Source organism: Schistocerca cancellata, chromosome 1 (assembly GCF_023864275.1).
Source record: "Schistocerca cancellata isolate TAMUIC-IGC-003103 chromosome 1, iqSchCanc2.1, whole genome shotgun sequence".
Taxonomy (NCBI): Eukaryota; Metazoa; Arthropoda; class Insecta; order Orthoptera; family Acrididae; genus Schistocerca; species Schistocerca cancellata.
In genome coordinates, this window is record NC_064626.1 from 1,034,058,029 (window position 1) to 1,034,077,763 (window position 19,735).

General features: G+C 41.6%; 1 protein-coding gene across 1 annotated transcript; it reads left to right on the plus strand.

Annotated features, from left to right (window-relative positions):
- The first annotated feature begins 7,362 nt into the window (after positions 1-7,362).
- LOC126089693 (acanthoscurrin-2-like) lies at positions 7,363-18,522 on the plus strand. Its single transcript, XM_049906930.1, has 3 exons — positions 7,363-7,520; positions 11,767-12,334; positions 18,005-18,522. Exons 1-3 carry the CDS (start codon positions 7,367-7,369, stop codon positions 18,027-18,029), a joined length of 747 nt encoding a protein of 248 aa, XP_049762887.1. The 5' UTR covers positions 7,363-7,366; the 3' UTR covers positions 18,030-18,522.
- The last annotated feature ends 1,213 nt before the right edge of the window (positions 18,523-19,735 follow it).

The window sequence follows — 19,735 nt, forward strand, 5'->3', positions numbered from 1 at the left end:
TCCATGTTTCACTTCCATACATGGTTACACTCCATACAAACACTTTCAGAAACGACTTCCTAACACTTAAATCTATACTCGATGTTAATAAATTTCTCTTCTTCAGAAACGCTTTCCTTGCCATTGCCAGTCTGTATTTTATATCCTCTCTACTTCGACCATCTTCAGTTATTTTGCTCCTCAAATAGCAAAACTCCTTTACTACTTTAAGTGTCTCATTTCGTATTCTAAATCCCTCAGCATCACCCGACTTAATTCGACTACATTCCATTATCCTCGTTTTGCTTTTGTTGATGTTCATCTTATATCCTCCTTTCAAGACACTGTCCATTTCATTCAACTGCTCTTCCAGGTCCTTTGCTGTCTCTGACAGAATTACAATGTCATCGGCGAACCTCAAAGTTTTTATTTCTTCTCCATGGATTTTAGTATCCACTCCGAATTTTTCTTTTGAACTAAAATGTGACAAAATATATTAACGTAACAGCAAAAATTCTGCAATAACAATCTTCAAATTTATTTAAATCAGTTCAGCCATGACGACCTAAAATGTGAGAATTTCAGCTTCAAGAATCGGATCCCTAGACAAGAATAGCTGGAGCCAACTGTATGTGAAAAGATAAGTAAACTAGAACGTTTATTGTAATCTTCGCTCCTCTCAAATCTTCATAAAAGACTAGTGTGGACAGGAAGGAGGGGGAAAATTACGCTGCGCACCCGAGAGGAGCTCACAAAAATACATTTAAGTGTTTCTCCTCGTCCACCTTACAGCCCTCATCTCGCATCTTCCGAATTCCGTCTGCTCGACCCAATAAAGGATGCACTCCGCTGAAAGCAGTACGTGGGTGATAGTGGGGCTATTGATGGAGTGAGACTCTGGCTCCGACCTCGACCAGTAGAGTTGTACTACACGGATATACAGGCCCCTCCAGTAAGGTGGCGTAAGGACGTCGGTGTGAATGGAGATTGAGTTGAAAAATAGCGTTTTGTACCTAAGACCGCGGGAAATAGTATGGTATGTTGGAATCCTGAATAAAACTAATCTGTTTTCAAAAAAGGTGTTGAACGTCCCTCGTAGTCGTGGTGTCTACATGCCCTATGTGAAGATGTGTGTGTGTGTGTGTGTGTGTGTGTGTGTGTGTGTGTGTGTGTGTGCTGGTGAGAGAGAGCTGATGTTCTGAAGCAGAGGTAAAACCGAGCGGGTGGCCAAACGGTTAAAGACACTAGATTTGCAGTTAGGATGATCGCTATTCAGTGCCCCCTCCGACCTCTCAATCTTATGATCTCCATGATTACTTTATTGATTAAGATAAATAACGGAATGATTACTTTGGAAAGAAATGGCAGACTTCGTATATCTTGTTCAATCCTAGCTGGAGCTGAGTCTCTAATGGCCTATTAGTTTGTAAAACATAACTCTAATTATCTTGTTTCTTCCTTGCAGACGTAATGATGGATCATACTTCATTTATATGGACAATGACGATGACCTTATGATATCTCAATTGAATATATTTTGTGCTTGGAAATTTTGGAAATACTGAACTTTTCACTCTCTGTAACTTCGATACGGAGCATCTGAACCGCACTTGACAAATTGTTAGGTGCCCATTCAACAGAATGAGCTCGGGGACAGGTTTTTTGACAATTGCTTTCCAGTATCTTGACAGAGAGAGAGAGAGAGAGAGAGAGAGAGAGAGAGAGTTGTAGTCTACCCGTGATAAAGGTTGTTTGCCCTGTAGTACATGTTATTAAAGTAAGCTTGGACATCGAGTCATCTTATTTGGGAACATGACTCTACAGAATAAACAGGAGGAGTGTTTTGTGGAGAAAGGTCATGACGATGATGCAGCACTTCGTCTTCTTGCGTTGGTCACAAAAATATTTACAAGGACAACTTTATTTCTTCTATCTGGTTGGGGACGACGGGATTGCATGTACGATAGTCGTACGACTATCTGTTGTTCATGTGAATATAGAAACGCAGTACCCCTGTTCCAGAGGCGTGAAACAGACTGTAACTACGCCGATAATCATAATTTTCATCTTAAAATTACGTTAGTGGTGCTGAATGGTGACTATTAATTTCATTAACCCAGGTAATTCAGCGCACTGTGTGCAAAATTATTTCCTAATTTTATTACCATTGAGCGTATGTTAGTGGAAACAGCTACAATTGATTACTTAGAGATCTGTAGCGATTACCGAATGGTAATAATTTGTAATTTATTTAGTTTATGGCTTGTCATCTTTTGACTTCTTAAACTTTTATCTGTCCGCTGTCACTGAGCAATCAATTATGTCATAAGCATGTCAAACAATAATAATGTTAAAGGCAAACGATGAATTGCTTTCATGAAATGCGTTCCCTTCAAATATTGTAGACGATTTGTTTTTTAGCTGTCGATGTACTTAGCAGTCATCAAACCGAATATAGGTGCCTAACAAAAAACGTTGAAACAATTGACGAAATTATAACTTCTGATCGAGACGTCTTAAGCCAATATTTCCGTAAGACAAACTTCTCCTAACATACATCCAACATATCTTGTGATTCAGTTAGACGGAACACTTCCTTTTAAGGAGCACGTGCTAAGATCAAAAACATAAATGAGATTCTCCATAAGTCCTGTGGCACAAGTTAGAGACTGTCAGCAGGTACTTTTCGAGTATCAGCACTCTGAATGGTGTACTCAACAGCAGGGTACTATGCGTCTGCCTGGCTTGACAGTCTATACGTGAAACAGATAGAGCTACAACTTAGCGCATCCAACCACATTGTTAACGGGTCATTACAATCTATTCCCACATCCTGGTTACCTATGTTGAGCCACATTCCACCTCCTGTTATCAGACGGAAGAGTGTGCTTCTACGTGAATACTAGAAGAGTGTTGATAACTTTGATATTCCAATACTAAACCACATATTTGTTTTGGAGCAAGTAAGATTAAGATCAAGACAACCCACTCTTGTAACAGCTAGAAATCGTAGCGAAAATGAATTCGGTGTCACTGATGAATAGAAACGCTGTTGGAAACAAAACTTTCCTCCAAAATGCCTCAAACTGCCCTGCATCTAGGGGAAACCCCATCGATTTGACCAGTCTAGGGCAATTTGGACTACACTGAATCTAAGGTGAACGAGCCATGGTGGATGTGCAGACGCTCTCCACAAGAAGGGCACATCTTAATCATCATCTTGTGAGTATGGAGTGGAACGACAGACAGTTGCTCGTGTATCGATATGTTCGTTACCTACCTACAAGGGTCCCTCCAAGGACTTCCAGGCAGTGAGGAGTGGTGTAATAAGCGATGTAATAGGCCTTGATAGTCGCCTATAACTCATTTGTGTTATATTGTGCTGGGGAGGTGTGTAGAAATGTTGGTATGTAGTAGTTCAGTAATCTTTTTATCTGATTCAGAAATTCTTAATGTAAGCCATAAGATAAATAAATAAACCGACTAAAGTTTTGCGTTCACGGAATGCGAAGCAACACCAAATGGCTTAACGCAACGAAAATTTTTGAAACCTATTTGTCTGCATCTTTTCAGCTGACTCTTCGTGTGTAGTATTTCAGGAACTCGTTACTCGTTAGTAGTTTCTTTAGAGACACTAAGGCATCCAGCCAACAGCGTCTTGCATCTCCTTCTGGACCTTTGAGTGCATCTATCCTTCCATTTTCCTTCTGTATTACTGATTTTGTGTCTCAGTTATTGTCGCTTCTTTATAATACCATTAAATACTTATAACACAGTCGTCAACCAACGCAAAGGAGGAGAATCGTGTAAGCCATTGATTTGTCAATAGCGTTAACTTTGCCCTCTATGGTATAGTATTTTAACTGTTCGTGTCTTATGTTTTGCGAGGTGGAAATAAGGGACAGTCCCAAGAATGGAAAACCCCCTACAATCTCACTACGACTGGTGGCTATGCCAGAACTGTGAACAAGTCGATGTGCGGATTCTATCCTGTTCTGGATCACTATCTTCTGACATTCAGAACATAGCAAGGATTTCATGAAATTAGAAAGCGTCTGAATTTATCCTGCTCCATGTCCTTTAAACTGACGTCCACAACAAATGGAGACGGGTCAGACCTAGGTGCATATATTTCTGTTGATGAGATCTCAAAGTAATCCTTATGGCTGACATCTGGTAGTCTGGAGACTTGCACAAACACGATTGGTGTTGAACACTCCTGAAACTATTCTGACACAATTCAGAAGGGATAAGATGGTGCTCTGTCTTGATAAGCTATATGGCATATACGTATTGCTATTTATGTACCAACGGATACAAATGGTTAGACAGTATGTAACAATACCACTTGTCACCATTCTCTTGAACAAAGGTTCAAAGGCTCTGAGCACTATGGGACTTAACATCTATGGTCATCAGTCCCCTAGTACTTAGAACTACTTAAACCTAACTAACCTAAGGACAGCACACAACACCTAGTCATCAAGAGGCAGAGAAAATCCCTGACCTCGCCGGGAATCGAACCCGGGAACCCGGGCGTGGGAAGCGTGAACGCTACCGCACGACCACGAGCTGCGGACTCTGTTGAACAAAGCGGGTCTGATCCGACTACTCTTATTTGGACATTTTCGAATTTACGAACGTGACAATGGTTCAGCAATGACTTTCGTTTTGGTTATGGTATTGTATCAATTTCAGTAAAACATGTCTACGGTCGTAACCAAAAATTTATTGACAAGGTGATTGTGCCCCTCTGTTCGCCGTGAGCTGTCGCTTTCGATTTATTTGCTACCACTAGAGGTTGTGGAGGAATGTGTTTGCAGTGGGTGTTGGTGATCTAGTGGTACTTCAAGCGTCACGACGTGAAGGAGGTACGTTCCTGACAGCAAAGCAAACGCTGAATGTGATGATCCTGCAGGTTCTCTTGCTTATCGAGTTTCTCCAGGTGTTAATTACAACCTTATTGCTACCCACAGTAAGTCGACTTGCGCACACACGAAGTGTGCGTCATAGTCGATCTGTCTGCGCCGTAAACAACACTTGTATTTCTGTGTATAATTGGAAGAAGCCATTGCGTTTCAAAGGAAAATAACGCTTCCAACTGCAGTACAGATCTCCCGAAAATCTGTGTAGTTCTTGCGGGTAATTATGTGTGTGGACGTTCTGCTTGACATTAACAGCCAATGCCTCCTTCCATCGTGGAGGGGAACGTTCAAATGGTTCAAATGGCTCTGAGCACTATGGGACTCAACATCTTAGGTCATAAGTCCCCTAGAACTTAGAACTACTTAAACCTAACTAACCTAAGGACATCACACACACCCATGCCCGAGGCAGGATTCGAACCTGCGACCGTAGCAGTCCCGCGGCTCCGGACTGCAGCGCCAGAACCGCTAGACCACCGCGGCCGGCGAGGGGAACGTTACTTACGGCTGAGGCGAAGACTGAATGTGATGATCCTGTGGTTCTCTTGATGACTGAGTTTTTCCATGTGATAATTACAGCCTTACGACTACCCCTCCTACTTCCGTTGTGCGCAGACGTACTGTGTTTCACCGTTGATCTATTTCACGCCTTAAACAGAAGTTTGTACTCATGCTCATAAATTAAGGACAATGCTGATACATGGTGAAACAACGCTCTGGTGGGTGGTTTGCGGGTTTAAATCACTTCGGGTATGACCATGCGGTGCATTTGACCTGCGGTCGTCGCACGATGGTGCTGGCAGCAGTCCACATATGCAGAGGTATGTTGGTGCATATCAGAGTACGGTGCAGCAAGTAAGTGTGCAGACGTTTTCAGACGTGCTAATGGTGACTGTGTGTTGAAAATGGCTCAAAGAACACTTATTGATGACGTTATGAGGGGTAGAGTTCTAGGGCGACTGGAGGCTGGTCAAACACGGCAGGTCGTAGCACGGCCCCTCCGAGTGGCACAAACTGTGATCTTAAGACTATGGCAACGATTCCAGCAGACAGGAAACGTGTCCAGGCGCTACAGTACGGGACGTCCACAGTGTTAAACACCACAAGAAGACCCATATCTCACCATCAGTGCCATCAGACGGCCACGGAGTACTGCAGTTAGCATTTCACGGGATCTTACCGTAGCCACTGTAACAGTTGTCTCCAGACACACAGTCTACGGACGACTGAGCAGACATCGTTTATTCGGCCGGAGACCAGCAAGGTGCATTCCACTGACCTCTGGTCACAGTAGAGCCCGTAAAGCCTGGTGTCAAGAACACAGTACATGGTCATTGAAACAGTGGTCCCAAGTTATGTTCATGGACGAGTCCAGGTACGGTCTGAACAGTGATTCTTGTCGGGTTTTCATCTGGCGTGAACCAGGAAGCAGATACCAACCCCTTAATGTCCTTGAAAGGGACCTGTATGGAGGTAGTGGTTTGATGGTGTGAGGTGGGATTATGATTGGTGCACGCACACCCCTGCATGTCTTTGACAGAGGAACTGTAAGAAGTCAGGTGTATCGGGACGTCATTTTGCACCTTTTCTGGGGTGCAGTGGGTCCCACCTTCCTCCTGATGGATGATAACGCACAGCCCCACGGAGCTGCCATCGTGGAGGAGTACTTTGAAACAAAAGATATCAGGCGAATGGAGTGGCCTACCTGTTCTCCAGACCTAAACCCCATCGGGTACATCTGGGATGCTCTCGGTCGATGTATCGCTGCACGTCTTCAAACCAGTAGGACACTTCAGGAGCTCCGACAGGCATTGGTGCAAGAGTGGGAGGCTATACCCCAGCAGCTGCTCGACCACCTGATCCAGAGTATGCCAACATGTTGTTCGAACTGTGTACATGTGCACGGTGATCATGTCCCACATTGTTGTCGGGGTACACGAGCATGAAACAGTGGCGTTTTGTACCACAAGTGTTTCGGGACGGTTTTCTCAACTTATCACCAACCGTGGACTTACAGATCTGTGTCGTGTGTGTTCCCTATGTGCCTATGCTATTAGCGCTAGTTTCGTGTAATGCCACGTTGTGTGGCTCCAAATTTTGCAATTATCCTTAATTTATGAGCATGAGTGTATTTTGGTATATAACTGGATACCGAATGAGACAAGCCATTGCGTTTGAGAGGAGAGTAACACATCCAGCTACAGTACAGATCTCCCGAAAATATGTGTAGTTATTCTGTTTAATTGTGTGTGGACGTTCTCCTTAACATTTACAGCCAATGGCGCCCTTTGTTGTGTTCTTAATGAGGCTTACTTCCGCAATGTTGGGCTGGTGTTCTCAGGAACTAGGCCTTATTGTCAAGGCCGCTCGCCGTGTCAGAACTGCAAATCATTGGGCCTCTTCGGTGTGGGGAGACGTGTGTGGGGAGGGGGTTCACCGCAGGGCGCGATGTTTTGCACATAATGTTGCCGGTCGGCCGAGACGTGCTAATAAAAGACGGCGAGCGGGCGGCCGGCCGTAGAAGCGAAAGGACGCCGCCTCCGCAGCTGCGCCGGACAATGGCGCACAACACAGCGCTTTGCGCGGCCGTCTTCATCGCGCTAACACTCCTAGCCGGTAAGTTGAACCGCCTCGATTTAACGTTCCCATAGATTCCCTAAATAACTGGAGAGAAATGTCGGGGCTTTCAGCAAGGCCACGTTAAGTTCCTCTCCTAACGTCACCCAAGTAAGCTGATGCTTAGTCTGTAATACCTAGACCATTACCCCCGCTTGTAATCAAATATTAGCTAGTACCCCCCACCCCTCACTTTTCCATTGCTCTCATCATCACTAACTTACAGTCCAACTGAACTTTAGAATGATATAGAAGTTGATGAATGATATTTAGTTATAGTTGGTGTGTTATCAAGCCGCAAACTATCAGTCAAGGAGACAGTTGGTATTACTTATGTCTAGTAGTCTTCTTTTATATTTGAGTGGTCCCACAACTCCTTTTCAAGTAAGAACGCTGACTATCTATAGTGAACGTAGACATTTGTTACAAAACACAGTTCCTCTCCCTAGTGACACTTACTTCAGCTGCACCCCGATTTAAAATTAAGCCCAGTTAAAATGTGTGCACTATACTTACTGTTTGAAAATCACTTGCTTGTTGCCTCCTTAATTCTGAAATGGCAGAAATTGGAAGTATTCAGGCCGTTAGTGCAATGTGTCTGAAGGCTCTAATAACAATAATGATAATAATGTGTTCAGCGCTATACTAGTCCTTACCAAGTTACTATTGTGCCATCCTGTCCATAGTTTCTGAGTGAGTAATTAAGCAATTTCTGGTGTATTGCAAGAGCTGTTTATAATCTGGTGAAGACATTTTAATGAGATATGTAGCGTTTGTTACGTGTGTATTTCACTTTTACCGTCATCGACTTACGCTACTAACATAGTGTTTGTGTACTGGAAGGACTGTGTGAGGAACCTATAACCTGCACCGTATAGTGTCACACATCATTGCTAGTAATTGAGAAAAAAAAATTACTGATACCTTAGAGCCTTACGAAATTGCGATAATAGTAAGATCTTTTAAAAATAATTTAATTTTATGACTGAAACACAATCAAATCTTCTTTGTTTATACTCCTTGCAAAATTTCATTTTTCTCCTCAGGGGGCAAGAACCCCCAAATTGGGGACCATTGACTATCTAAGTCATAGTGAGACGTTAAACTCTGACCTCATCCTCATTTCAGCACTGTAAGAGTAAAGGAAAAGTATAACGGATCATCGCTGTCATTCGGGCCACTACCATCTGTGTACCAATAGTATATGGCTATGTCCTTGTTAAAAGAATCATTCCGTTCTGTTAAACGAAGATGACAGCACGGGGACTTGAATCCTACAGCTTCCAGATTCGAGTCCACTGTTTTAACAAACTGCGCTTCAACGCTCGGGGAATGGTACTGAACTTATTACTTGATTTCTGACCAATTTATTAGCCCCATAAATGTACGATGACAAAGAGAGAGACTTTTATTACGGCCTTAAGACCAATCGTCTACTATATTTACATCTCGCAAAGTCTTATAAAGTAGTAGATTCTGACTTTGGTGATAGTTAACTGGGTTAACTTTAATTAATTCAAGGATATCATATCAAACTTTGCCAGTTTTTGACGACGAGGTATAATTTTTCAACCATATACAGTGTAACACTGAATTTGCAATTTCTGTATTATCATTCAGATAAAAAAGCTCGCAATCACTGAAACTGTGTAGCCAGTTATAAAATGATAAAAACCGAAAATAAAAATGAAAGCTGCACACACAAATAACTATCAACATGTAGTTACCGCAAGGCTCAAAATGAAAACTCCGTAACTCAGCAGAAATCATCTCTCATTGAATCCAGTGCACAGAAAACACTTTAAAAACAAATCTTTGTTATTTACTCATTTCTTTCGTTTCAGTTCCGCATAATTAAATTTAAAACAAAGTGTTGATGTGAAACAAGTAATGCTGTGCCACATATCAAACTAGGGGAAAACAAAACGACGATGATAAAGTGTTTTAGGAAAAATAATTAGTACACTAAACGCTTGTATTATTTGAATTAACATAATATCAGTTGAATAGATGATATATTTCTCCATCTGATCTTATGATACTGAGTTAAACTCACTTTAAGTTAGAAGTGATAGCTTACCAACAATGCATAGATGCGGATGATGCGTTTATGTGTTTCTTGGAGGAAAAGTACTCATCAGTAAAACAAATAAGTATGTAAATAACTAAAATAGATTGAAAACGTTACCAAATTTTACAGCCGAATCCATATTCTACTATTTCTGTTATTTCTCTTTTTTCCGAACGAGTGAAATGGCGCAGTCGTTAAAATGTTTTGTTCTAATTTGCGAGAAGGAGGTTCCAATTTACGTCCGACCCTTCCAGACTAATGTAATTACTGGGATGGCATCACTGACATCATCTGGGCCAGTTTGTTTCCCCATCCTTCCCTGTATAGTAGTTTATTAAGAATAAACACCAATCTTCCTTTTTTCTCTCGCTTTTCTTTCGTGAAACAGTTAGAAAACATCGAAAACCTTCTGAAACGTTTGAAAGGACTCCATGCGCTGCCCAAGGGTAAACAGAACACTATGTATGTACACAATGGGTCCCCTCACTTCTCCCCCTCTCCCCAAATATGGACTCGCTGTTTGTACCCTTGTTTCGTATTCATTCTGGATTTTACCTGAATAATGTTGCAACCTAACAAGACGGAGCTGCAGTTAATTGTACTGGCCTTCGCCAGGCAGATTCACGTCATCCTCTATCTTAATTAGACTAACAGGCACCCATTATCTTGTTGGTTTCAGATAGCCAGCGTCCGTGTTTCACGTTTTCACACTTACTTGTGTACGAGAATAGAGTTGCAAGTGGGCCTGTAGCATGCTGGGTTGCTCTAGTTCCTTTGGCCGTCGTAGTTATGTTCTTGTTCTTTCTCCTATAAAGGTTCATAAGGACTTTTATGAATTTGTAAATGTACAATACATTGAGTCATTCTAAGACTAGGTGGCTGTCTCTTTTCCCTTATTTATAAGACTAATAGAAATGCATCCTGCACTGGACTCATATTTCACTATTTTTTTCAAGGTAAGCTTAGCGAGGCACCATTATGGTTTGTTCATTCTCTTATGTCATAATTTCAGAATAATATTTAGCCCTAGAAAAAGAGAAAAATTCACTTTGAGAAATGATATATAGTTTTCAGACAGTGTTGAATGTTCTTCAAGAATCACAAATGCAGAATTTCAAATCTATGAAAGTAAAAGAAATTTTGAGGATAAAAAGGGATGAAGTTTATCGTTCAGAATGTGATGGGCTAGAAGGAGAAACAACACATGTGTACGATGCAACAATTAAATAGCTCAAAAAGTGGTTGGTTTTGTGTCAAGAGTTTTTAGCGTTTTTGTGGGTTGGTTTGAATAATTTTCCAAAATGGGAAGACATGGAACATACAGTTCTGTATTTAAATGATAACCTTAATATTGAAATCGATGATATAAAGTACTTTGACCGGTTCCGCAATTTTAGAGGTTTTTGACGAACAAGCCAAATGCTAATGCAGGAGGTCAGTTGTTGTCAAATGATATCTGCCACAAATATTTACAAGAGAGAAAGAATGTTGCTTGTGTGTAGTGCTACTGAAACTGCAGAGTTTTTCTTTGATATATTAGTATAGAAAATATGTTTTCAGTAGTTTACAGTCCATGGTTCAAAGACTGAAATTCACTTAGCGTTGAACCTTGCAGCATAGTTATAAGAATTTCTTGTGTATAGTTTTATGATTTTTTGTTGAAATACAAGAAATTGATTTCATAAATTCGGTGTGAGTACATCGGGAATAATGATATAGATGAAGATGCCTAGTTGACTAATGATGATTTTTTTATAGTTTGTATTAAAATTTGCCACAAATTATTATACTATTCTAAGATATAATAAATTGATATGGAATACTACCTATTATACATGTTTCAGTTGCAAATCGTACAGTGCAATATATGTAGTATAAACAGTTTCATATTATAAGAGTATAGTTGTAAAGAATGTAATTTATCTTAATGACAGTTAGGTAAATGTTGAGTAAACTATAACATATTTGCGAATTTTTGTATGAATCTAGATACGTCCTCTATTTTGAAGACTGCCATTGGTGACCCTATGTTGATTATTTAATGTGAATTACTTTTAATGACGAGAGAAATGTGCTTGCTTGCTTATATGAAAGAAGTAGTATTTCCAGAAATTTCTGAAAGCAGTTATCATTGTGGTATGGATGGACAAGTAACAGGGTTAACCTCTTCTGCAGATGCTGCCGTGTCACGTGTCAAGCGTGGTGGTGGTTATGGTGGGTATGGCGGCGGCGGTGGCGGTGGAGGTGGTGGCGGCGGAGGCGGCTTCGGCGGCCTCGGCCATGGGGGATTCGGAGGAGGCGGCTTAGGCGGCGGCGGAGGCTACGGTGGAGGCGGCTTGAGTGGCGCTGGACATGGAGGCATCGGCGGAGGTGGCTTAGGCGGCGGCGGTGGCGGCGGCCATGGGGGCATTGGAGGAGGTGGCTTAGGCGGAGGCGGAGGCCATGGTGGAGGGGGCTTAGGCGGAGGCGGGCACGGTGGCTATGGTGGAGGCAGTCTGGGTGGAGGCGGAGGCTACGGAGGAGGCGGCTTAGGTGGAGGTGGACATGGTGGATACGGGGGTGGTGGCTTAGGCGGTGGAGGTGATGGAGGCTACGGTGGAGGTGGCTACCCAGGAATCGGAGGAGGAGGAGGCGGTTGCAATACCTGTGGGGGCGGAGGCCACGGTGGCGGCGGAGGGGGCACCTTCTCAAAGAGCAGCTCCCAGGCTTCCAGTTCCAGTTTCTCTGGTGGACTCGGAGGGTTGTGAGTAAACATTTTCTCTGGTCTTCTAATTCAATTAAACTGATGTCCTTTTTGTTCCATAGATCTTAAGTGAGGAGAGTCTCAAAGATTTAGAACATTTCAAAAAATTAATTCATATTATTTATAAAAATATTTGCAATACAGAAAAGAAAATCGACAGCTAATGTCTCTAACGCAGTTTCCAAGTGAAATGGTCTTCATGGACGTGGAATAACTCAAACAGTTTTAAACATATTTTTATTTAAGAGGTAATAAGGAACTTGCCCAAAATTAAATATATTAAGGACCTGTGATAATTCTTCAGCTATTGTAGATAAAATTAGTTTACAGTATTTATTTTCATTGATCACATTGTTGCATTGAAAATGTACAGAAGTAAAATTTTACGTAACAGTCATATTATTTTATATTATCAGTAATATCTATAATTAACTGTTGGTTCTGCTAAGAAATGCAGTGTTCCTGGTGTGACCTCTAAATTGGCAGCTTGTAACATATTTCCACACTAGACCAAGGCGCGTTGGCGAATTCGTAGTAATTTAGTGTGTTCGTAGTAATTTAGTGTGTTAAAAACATAAAGAAATCGGGGAAATCGCGTATTGCAGGAAGTACATAACGTCTTTTTGGATTCCTCGTAGAGAATGAACCGTAGTCACGTCCTGTGGGGAAAGCACAAACCCTAGCCCTATCCCTGGCGCCGTGGTTGCTGAGAAAATCCAAAGTAGTTTTATAGGAGAGGCTGCACAGCTGTGTATGTTATTACGATGTTTTATGAAAATTTAAACGCGGACGAAATTTCAAACGAGCGCCACCAAGATGTTGTATTTAAAGATGGGTCTAAACAAGTGGACTGCCTTGGCTGCTCTGATGGTCTCCTCAAAATGCGACTACCCAAAGAATTCACTGTATGCGAGGCTGAATTATGAGCGATCTTGAGCGCACTGGATCAGATGAACTGTGCTCAGACTGTAAAATTACCCACAAGCTCCTACTTCCACAATGCGCTTTAGTTTCTACAACATTTGTACCCAGGAGGTAAAAGAGTATAGAAAATCCAGAAATCCCTTCCTCTGCCGTCACAGTGTGGGGAAGCAGGTGGGCGCCAGAGACTACTGATTTACACAGTTACTGCTCCGCAGCCAAGATTGAGATTTTCGAAGACACGTATTAGCAGATCTAGCAACCGGCGAGGTGTGCAGTGATAATCAGATGGTTCGGTGCGTCATCTCTCTATATGCTCTCACCTTGACGTTGAGCTGCAGAGTCATGCGAAGATGGGATAGAGACGGCCTGGAATTACAGAGAGCACACTGCAGCTTGTAAAGTCAACAGCGCGGCCATCACGTGCTTCTCTCCATCCGCTCAGAGGAAGTGGGATACTCGTCACTCGTCTTTGTGAGGGATACAGCCCGATGCGGCAAGGCTATCGAGAGAACGCTCCAATGTTTGGTGCGTTTGGTGTACAGCTGACAGTGCGCAACATTTTATTTGACTCCAGAATGAGATTTTCACTCTGCAGCGGAGTGTGCGCTGATATGAAACTTCCTGGCAGATTAAAACTGTGTGCCCGACCGAGACTCGAACTCGGGACCTTTGCCTTTCGCGGGCAAGTGCTCTACCAACTGAGCTACCGAAGCAGTTTTAATCTGCCAGGAAGTTTCATATCAGCGCACACTCCGCTGCAGAGTGAAAATCTCATTCTGGAAACATCCCCCAGGCTGTGGCTAAGCCATGTCTCCGCAATATCCTTTCTTTCAGGAGTGCTAGTTCTGCAAGGTTCGCAGGAGAGCTTCTGTAAAGTTTGGAAGGTAGGAGACGAGGTACTGGCAGAAGTAAAGCTGTGAGTACCGGGCGTGAGTCGTGCTTCGGTAGCTCAGTTGGTAGAGCACTTGCCCGCGAAAGGCAAAGGTCCCGAGTTCGAGTCTCGGTCGGGCACACAGTTTTAATCTGCCAGGAAGTTTTATTTGACTGTTTTATATTCAGACAGGAGTGCAGCCGTTAATTTATCTGCAAAAGCGCTCTCTATTTTAGATAACAAAGCGTCGAATGTGTGACGACTCTTAAGATCCTATGAAACGAATAGTTGCTCCCTAAAATATTAGGAAGAAGTGTTTAATGTGTTTTCATGGTCGGCTGACACTTGCACGCTTTTGAAAGCGATCTGCCAGCAACACATTCCTGTGTCGTTTCTTTTAGCCTCTTTCTTGTGTTACCGATGTTTTAGTAGAAAATCTTAGAACATTTGACTAAATTTACAGTATCGTAAGGGTTTCGTGATTGTCTCATTGTGCGAATGAACGTGAGTGACACTTGGTGTATGTGTGTGTGTGTGTGTGTGTGTGTGATAGATAGATAGACAGAGAGAGATAGAGAGAGAGAGAGAGAGAGAGAGAGAGAGAGATAAAGAGAGGGAGAGAGAGAGAGAGAGAGAGAGAGAGAGAGAGAGAGAGAGAGAGAGAGAGAGAGATTATATTTTGTCTTCTTTTAACACTTTAGACATTTTAACTACATTAGTTTCTAATGCTTCTGGTAAGGACACTGATGAGCTTGATGTTATTGACCTATAAACCACTATCACACGTACACACACACACACACACACACACAGACACACACACACTCACAATCGCATGCACGCAAACACATATGTAGTGTGAGAGGTGATGAAAATCAACAAGTTTATCAGAGTATTCAGACACTGATGGAATGATAGAGTAATTAAGACGATGTGTGACACATATAAATCAGTATCTGTCAGTATTTATTTCCATCTAAGTATCTAAACGCAACGAAAGAATTTCGTGTGCAGTTTTTCTACATGTACCAATACAGGAAGTGAAACGTAATGCATCCGATGGGATAATAATGCAGCTGGAGCATGGTCTGTTTTTGGCATCCTTACTGATAGTGGGTGATTGCTTGACTAAAAAACTTTATGGACCATCGATTTCAATAAAGGAATGCATCTACATTAACTCCACCCACTAAGCTTTTTAATGAATGCAAGCACAAATTTTCGTCTCCTGTCTACCGAATGAAGTGACAGGTTGTTTTCTTTCTCTGATTTTAGTTTTTATACGACGTCCGATCCGTTGTGAAATGGAAATCGCTGTGAAAATAAAAAATAAATGTTTTATTTACCACAGTTGGCTACATCCTCCAGCTACATCTCTACAGAGTTGTCGCTTCAGCTGAAGACGTCTGTCGTAGCATTGTACCAACTTTCCAATCCATACAAGGCAGCCGCCTGTACTCTCCGCTAGTTCTCTACGCTGGTCTGCAGCTCGTTGTCTGTGCCAACATGTTGTCTTCAAAGCCAGAGTTTCACGTGAGCAGAGATGAAAATCAGAGGGAGCCATGTTGGATCTGAATGGTGGGCGACCAAAAGACTACCCACCGAAAACCCTGCAGTTGCGCCCTCATTGCTCCTCCCGTGTGCTGCCGACAATTTTCATGAAGAAGGAAATGCACGATAGTTGCGCTTGAAAGCAGGTGAAATCTCACCGCAGCACCCATGCTTTTCTAGATATCTTTAAGTCCTCACTGTGCGCTCAGAACTGAAGAGAGCAACGCGACGCGATGGACGGACATACTAGAGAAACACATCTGTGCAACTTTTCATCGGATTTTCACAGTGGTTTCCATTTTGCACCCGGTCGGACCTTACTTGCAGAACAGCCCTCGTAGTAAGCTAAGAAATTTGGCAGATGATGCAGTTACCCATAAAAAATCATCATAAATATCGTCAGATCTTGATAAGGGTCGAAAGTCGCACAAAGACTCGTAACACGCTTTATACGCTAAGAAATATAAAATTATGCACAACGACACAGTATCCTATGACTACAATACTACGAGGGCTGTCCAGAAAGTAAGCTACGATCGGTCGCGAAATGGAAACGACTATGAAAATCCGATAAAGCTTTGCAAAGATGTGTTGGGCAGTGTCTCTAGTGTGACTCTAGGTAGAATTATGTCGCTCTTTTCATTCCTGAGCTCTTAGTGAGCGCGTAAAGATTTTATAGAAAATAGTGTCTCCCGCCAAGTACGAGGGCCTGGTGAGAATTTTCCCCTTAAGCTATGCAACCAACATTACATAACTGTCGTGCGGTTTCTTCTTCAAGCCAATTCTCAACAGCATTCTGCAGGGGCAATGAAGATGTTCCTGCATCGTTTCAATTGGAAATGTTTGGTTACCCACAATACAGCCCGTAATTGTCTCCCACTGAGTTTCATCTCTGCTCAAACGAACCGCTGGCTATGAAGACAACATTTTGGCACAGACAACGAGCTGTAGGCCAGCGTAGAGAATTGGCGGAAAGCACTGGCGGCTGCCTTCTATGATGAGGGTATTGGAAAGTTGGTGCAACGCTACGACGAATGTCTGAGTCAGAACGGCGACTACGTTGAGAAGTAGCTGAAAGGTGTAGCTAACTGTTACAAATGAAACATTTCTGATTTCCACTGTGATTTTCATTTCGCGATCAATCGTAACTTACTTTCTGGACAGCCCTCGTATTAATAGTCACAGTATTGTTTCAGTCTCGGGAGGGTGGCACTTAACATGCTGAAAACCTGAATGGGTAAAGACTTGAAGATAGCCGCCAACACCGCAGCAGAACTCTACTTAACAACGTTTCCAAAGTTATTATTACGAGAGAAATCTGGAAACACCACAGTATCTCTCCCGTAGTTGCCTCAGACACAAGATTAGACTATTTAAAGCGCGCACAGAGGCAGTTTATTGGTGACTCATCCCGCGCTCAATACGCTAACGCAAGAAGGAACCCTAATACCTACGTGGGTTCAAATGGTTCAAATGGCTCTGAGCACTATGGGACATAGCTTCTGAGGGAATCAGTCACCTAGAACTCAGAACTACTTAAACCTAACTAACGTAAGAACATCACACACATCCATGCCCGAGGCAGGATTCGAACCTGCGACCGTAGCGTCGCGCGGTTCCAGACTGTAGCGCCTAGAACCGCTCGGCCACTCAGGCCGGCACCTACATTGGAAACCCTCTTTCACAACGCCTTTCAGAATGTGTACATAGATGTTGATTTTGCAGTGTTTCTCACATCTCGCCTCAACGACGTGTCTTATGTTTAATAAGTTCCAAAACATTTGTACACCGATACTTTTATTCCTCTTCAGAGCCATCTTATAACGTCAAATAGTTACAAATTATACAGACCATCGTCGCACCGGAAGACTGACGAATTATTTTCCAATGGAAGCACAGCAATACAAAAAACTAAACAACACCTCGTTATCTTTACGCTAATGTAATGCAATTGTACCGCAGTTGTAGAAACATGAAGCTTTCAGTTTCGCTTTGTCATTGTCCAAGTAGTGTTCTGTTGTTACATTGCTCTTAGGACGAGAGTGCTCATAGAAAATTCTTAAACAGTAAATTCTTTGTCAGCTGATGGTGATCAGATTTACTGGGAACAGCTGTAACTAGTACGAAAAATATTGCAAAGCTTTTACGAATACTCCTTTAATTAAACAGGACTGAATTTTTTTTTTGAGCTCGGACAAAAAAATATCATGTAACTGCATTAACTGTAATTTATCAATTATCTTGTTGTTATAGACATGCAAGTGCTATATCCAAATGACTAATGATCATATGTTAAAAAGTTATAATTGCCTGTTTTGTTTCAGCGGCCATGGTGGCTACGGGAAGTGAGAGCAGAAATCCATAATATTTAATTTCCTACTCCCATCTTCCCAGTGCACTTGTACAATTTTTCAAGAAAATAAATTCAGTGTACATAAACTTCATGTTATTTGATATAGATTTATTGGTACTGAAATTTTGTTTCAACAACAGCCATAGTTTTTACGAAATGCTGTGAAAGTCATGGAAAAAATTAGGAAAAAAAGAGTATTTTCTTGAGTTATGTCTTTTATTAAAACATTAAGAACCTTTTACACTGACTTCGCTTAGTACTAAATCAAAATAACGTATTTTCCATAAATTATGAAGCAAGAATGTGGAAAATGTTCGATGATTACCTAAAGGGTGGTATACTTAGTGTGTATGATGTTACCCTAAGCATATAGCAACTGTGCTCAATACTCAGGAACTATAAATTATACTCAAATATAAATTGAATTATTCCAAAAAAATGATGTTCACCTTGTAATTTAACAATAAAAGCCATTTTTCAAACGTCAAATGTAATCCACATGAGTTCCTCACACATGGAAAATCGTATTTTGTAACAGCAATTCAAACTGAAAATGAATATCTACTGGAACTGATGAAAAGGGGTACCACGTAAACCGTGAAATGTTGTTGCAATTATACAACTATACCAGTTTCATACAGATCGAAAGTTCTCAAACAAAGAAACATCAGAATGGTGCTCAACGGATACTTCACGGGTGCATATTTTTCATCGCCCGGATAATAGCACAAATACTGCTAAAATTGGTGGTCACCTAGAAATAGGGTATCATCAATTCGGTGGAGAATATCTTTCTTCCTTTTTTTTTTTAAAAAATCATTTTTCGCTCATGGGACACTGTGGGTCACTCACACTGTTGACAGCTCATCCCATCTAATTTGTGAGATGAATTTGTCATCTAACAGCGTATTGTCAGTGAGGATCTGGGCGTTCGAAGTGAGGCATTGTGCTAGGATTGCAAAGAAATGGATCCAGCAGCGAAGCAATTTACTGTACTCGTTTCAGATGAAACTCAACACTACCGCTTGTGATGATCTGAGGAAGCAGTTGCTGTCCTTTATTGCAAACTTTATGTTGCGATCAAAATAACTGGTACAAAAGATTATAAAAACTGAACCGTTTGGCTGAAGCTATGTTTCATGAACTAAAAGTATCAGACAATTTGATCCAGTTTCTTGTTGATTGTGAGTGCTGCAAATATGAATACGAGTATGAATATTATAGAGAGCAGTATGAGCGTAGTTTGGGAGGCAAAAAGTAGGCTCCACGGAATGCTACAATTGTGTACATACGCTAAAGACGTGAGTGACCTGCGTACTCGGGGTAATAACCCTATACAATATATGGGGACAAAATGAACGCTTACCATCGTTGTGTGTAAAGGTTTTATGTTCTTGCTTTAAATCTGTTATTATTAGTTCGTTGTATACGAACATCAAAACACCGATCATCGTTACACATAAAGATCTGTTAACTATCAGTTCTTTACTGTCTTCTTTTTTAATTTTTTTATGTCTATGTAGTTTCAAAGAAAATATGACATTAAAACTTAGCATCTACGACCTTCAAGTAACGTACATTTATGAACTCAATATAACAATTTGTGGTTAATAACTTCGCTTACATGCATGTGCGTCGCAATATGTCTGCAACTCAATCGAAAAAGAAGAAGTGATTAAGCGTAATATTTTTATAAACATAA

Coding starts and splice junctions, on each gene's coding strand:
- LOC126089693 (XM_049906930.1), top strand. CDS start 7,367: ATGTTGCCGGTCGGCCGAGACGTGCTAATAAAAGACGGCGAGCGGGCG. Junction 7,521..11,766: donor CGCGCTAACACTCCTAGCCG/GTAAGTTGAACC, acceptor CCTCTTCTGCAG/ATGCTGCCGTGTCACGTGTC. Junction 12,335..18,004: donor TCTGGTGGACTCGGAGGGTT/GTGAGTAAACAT, acceptor GTTTTGTTTCAG/CGGCCATGGTGGCTACGGGA.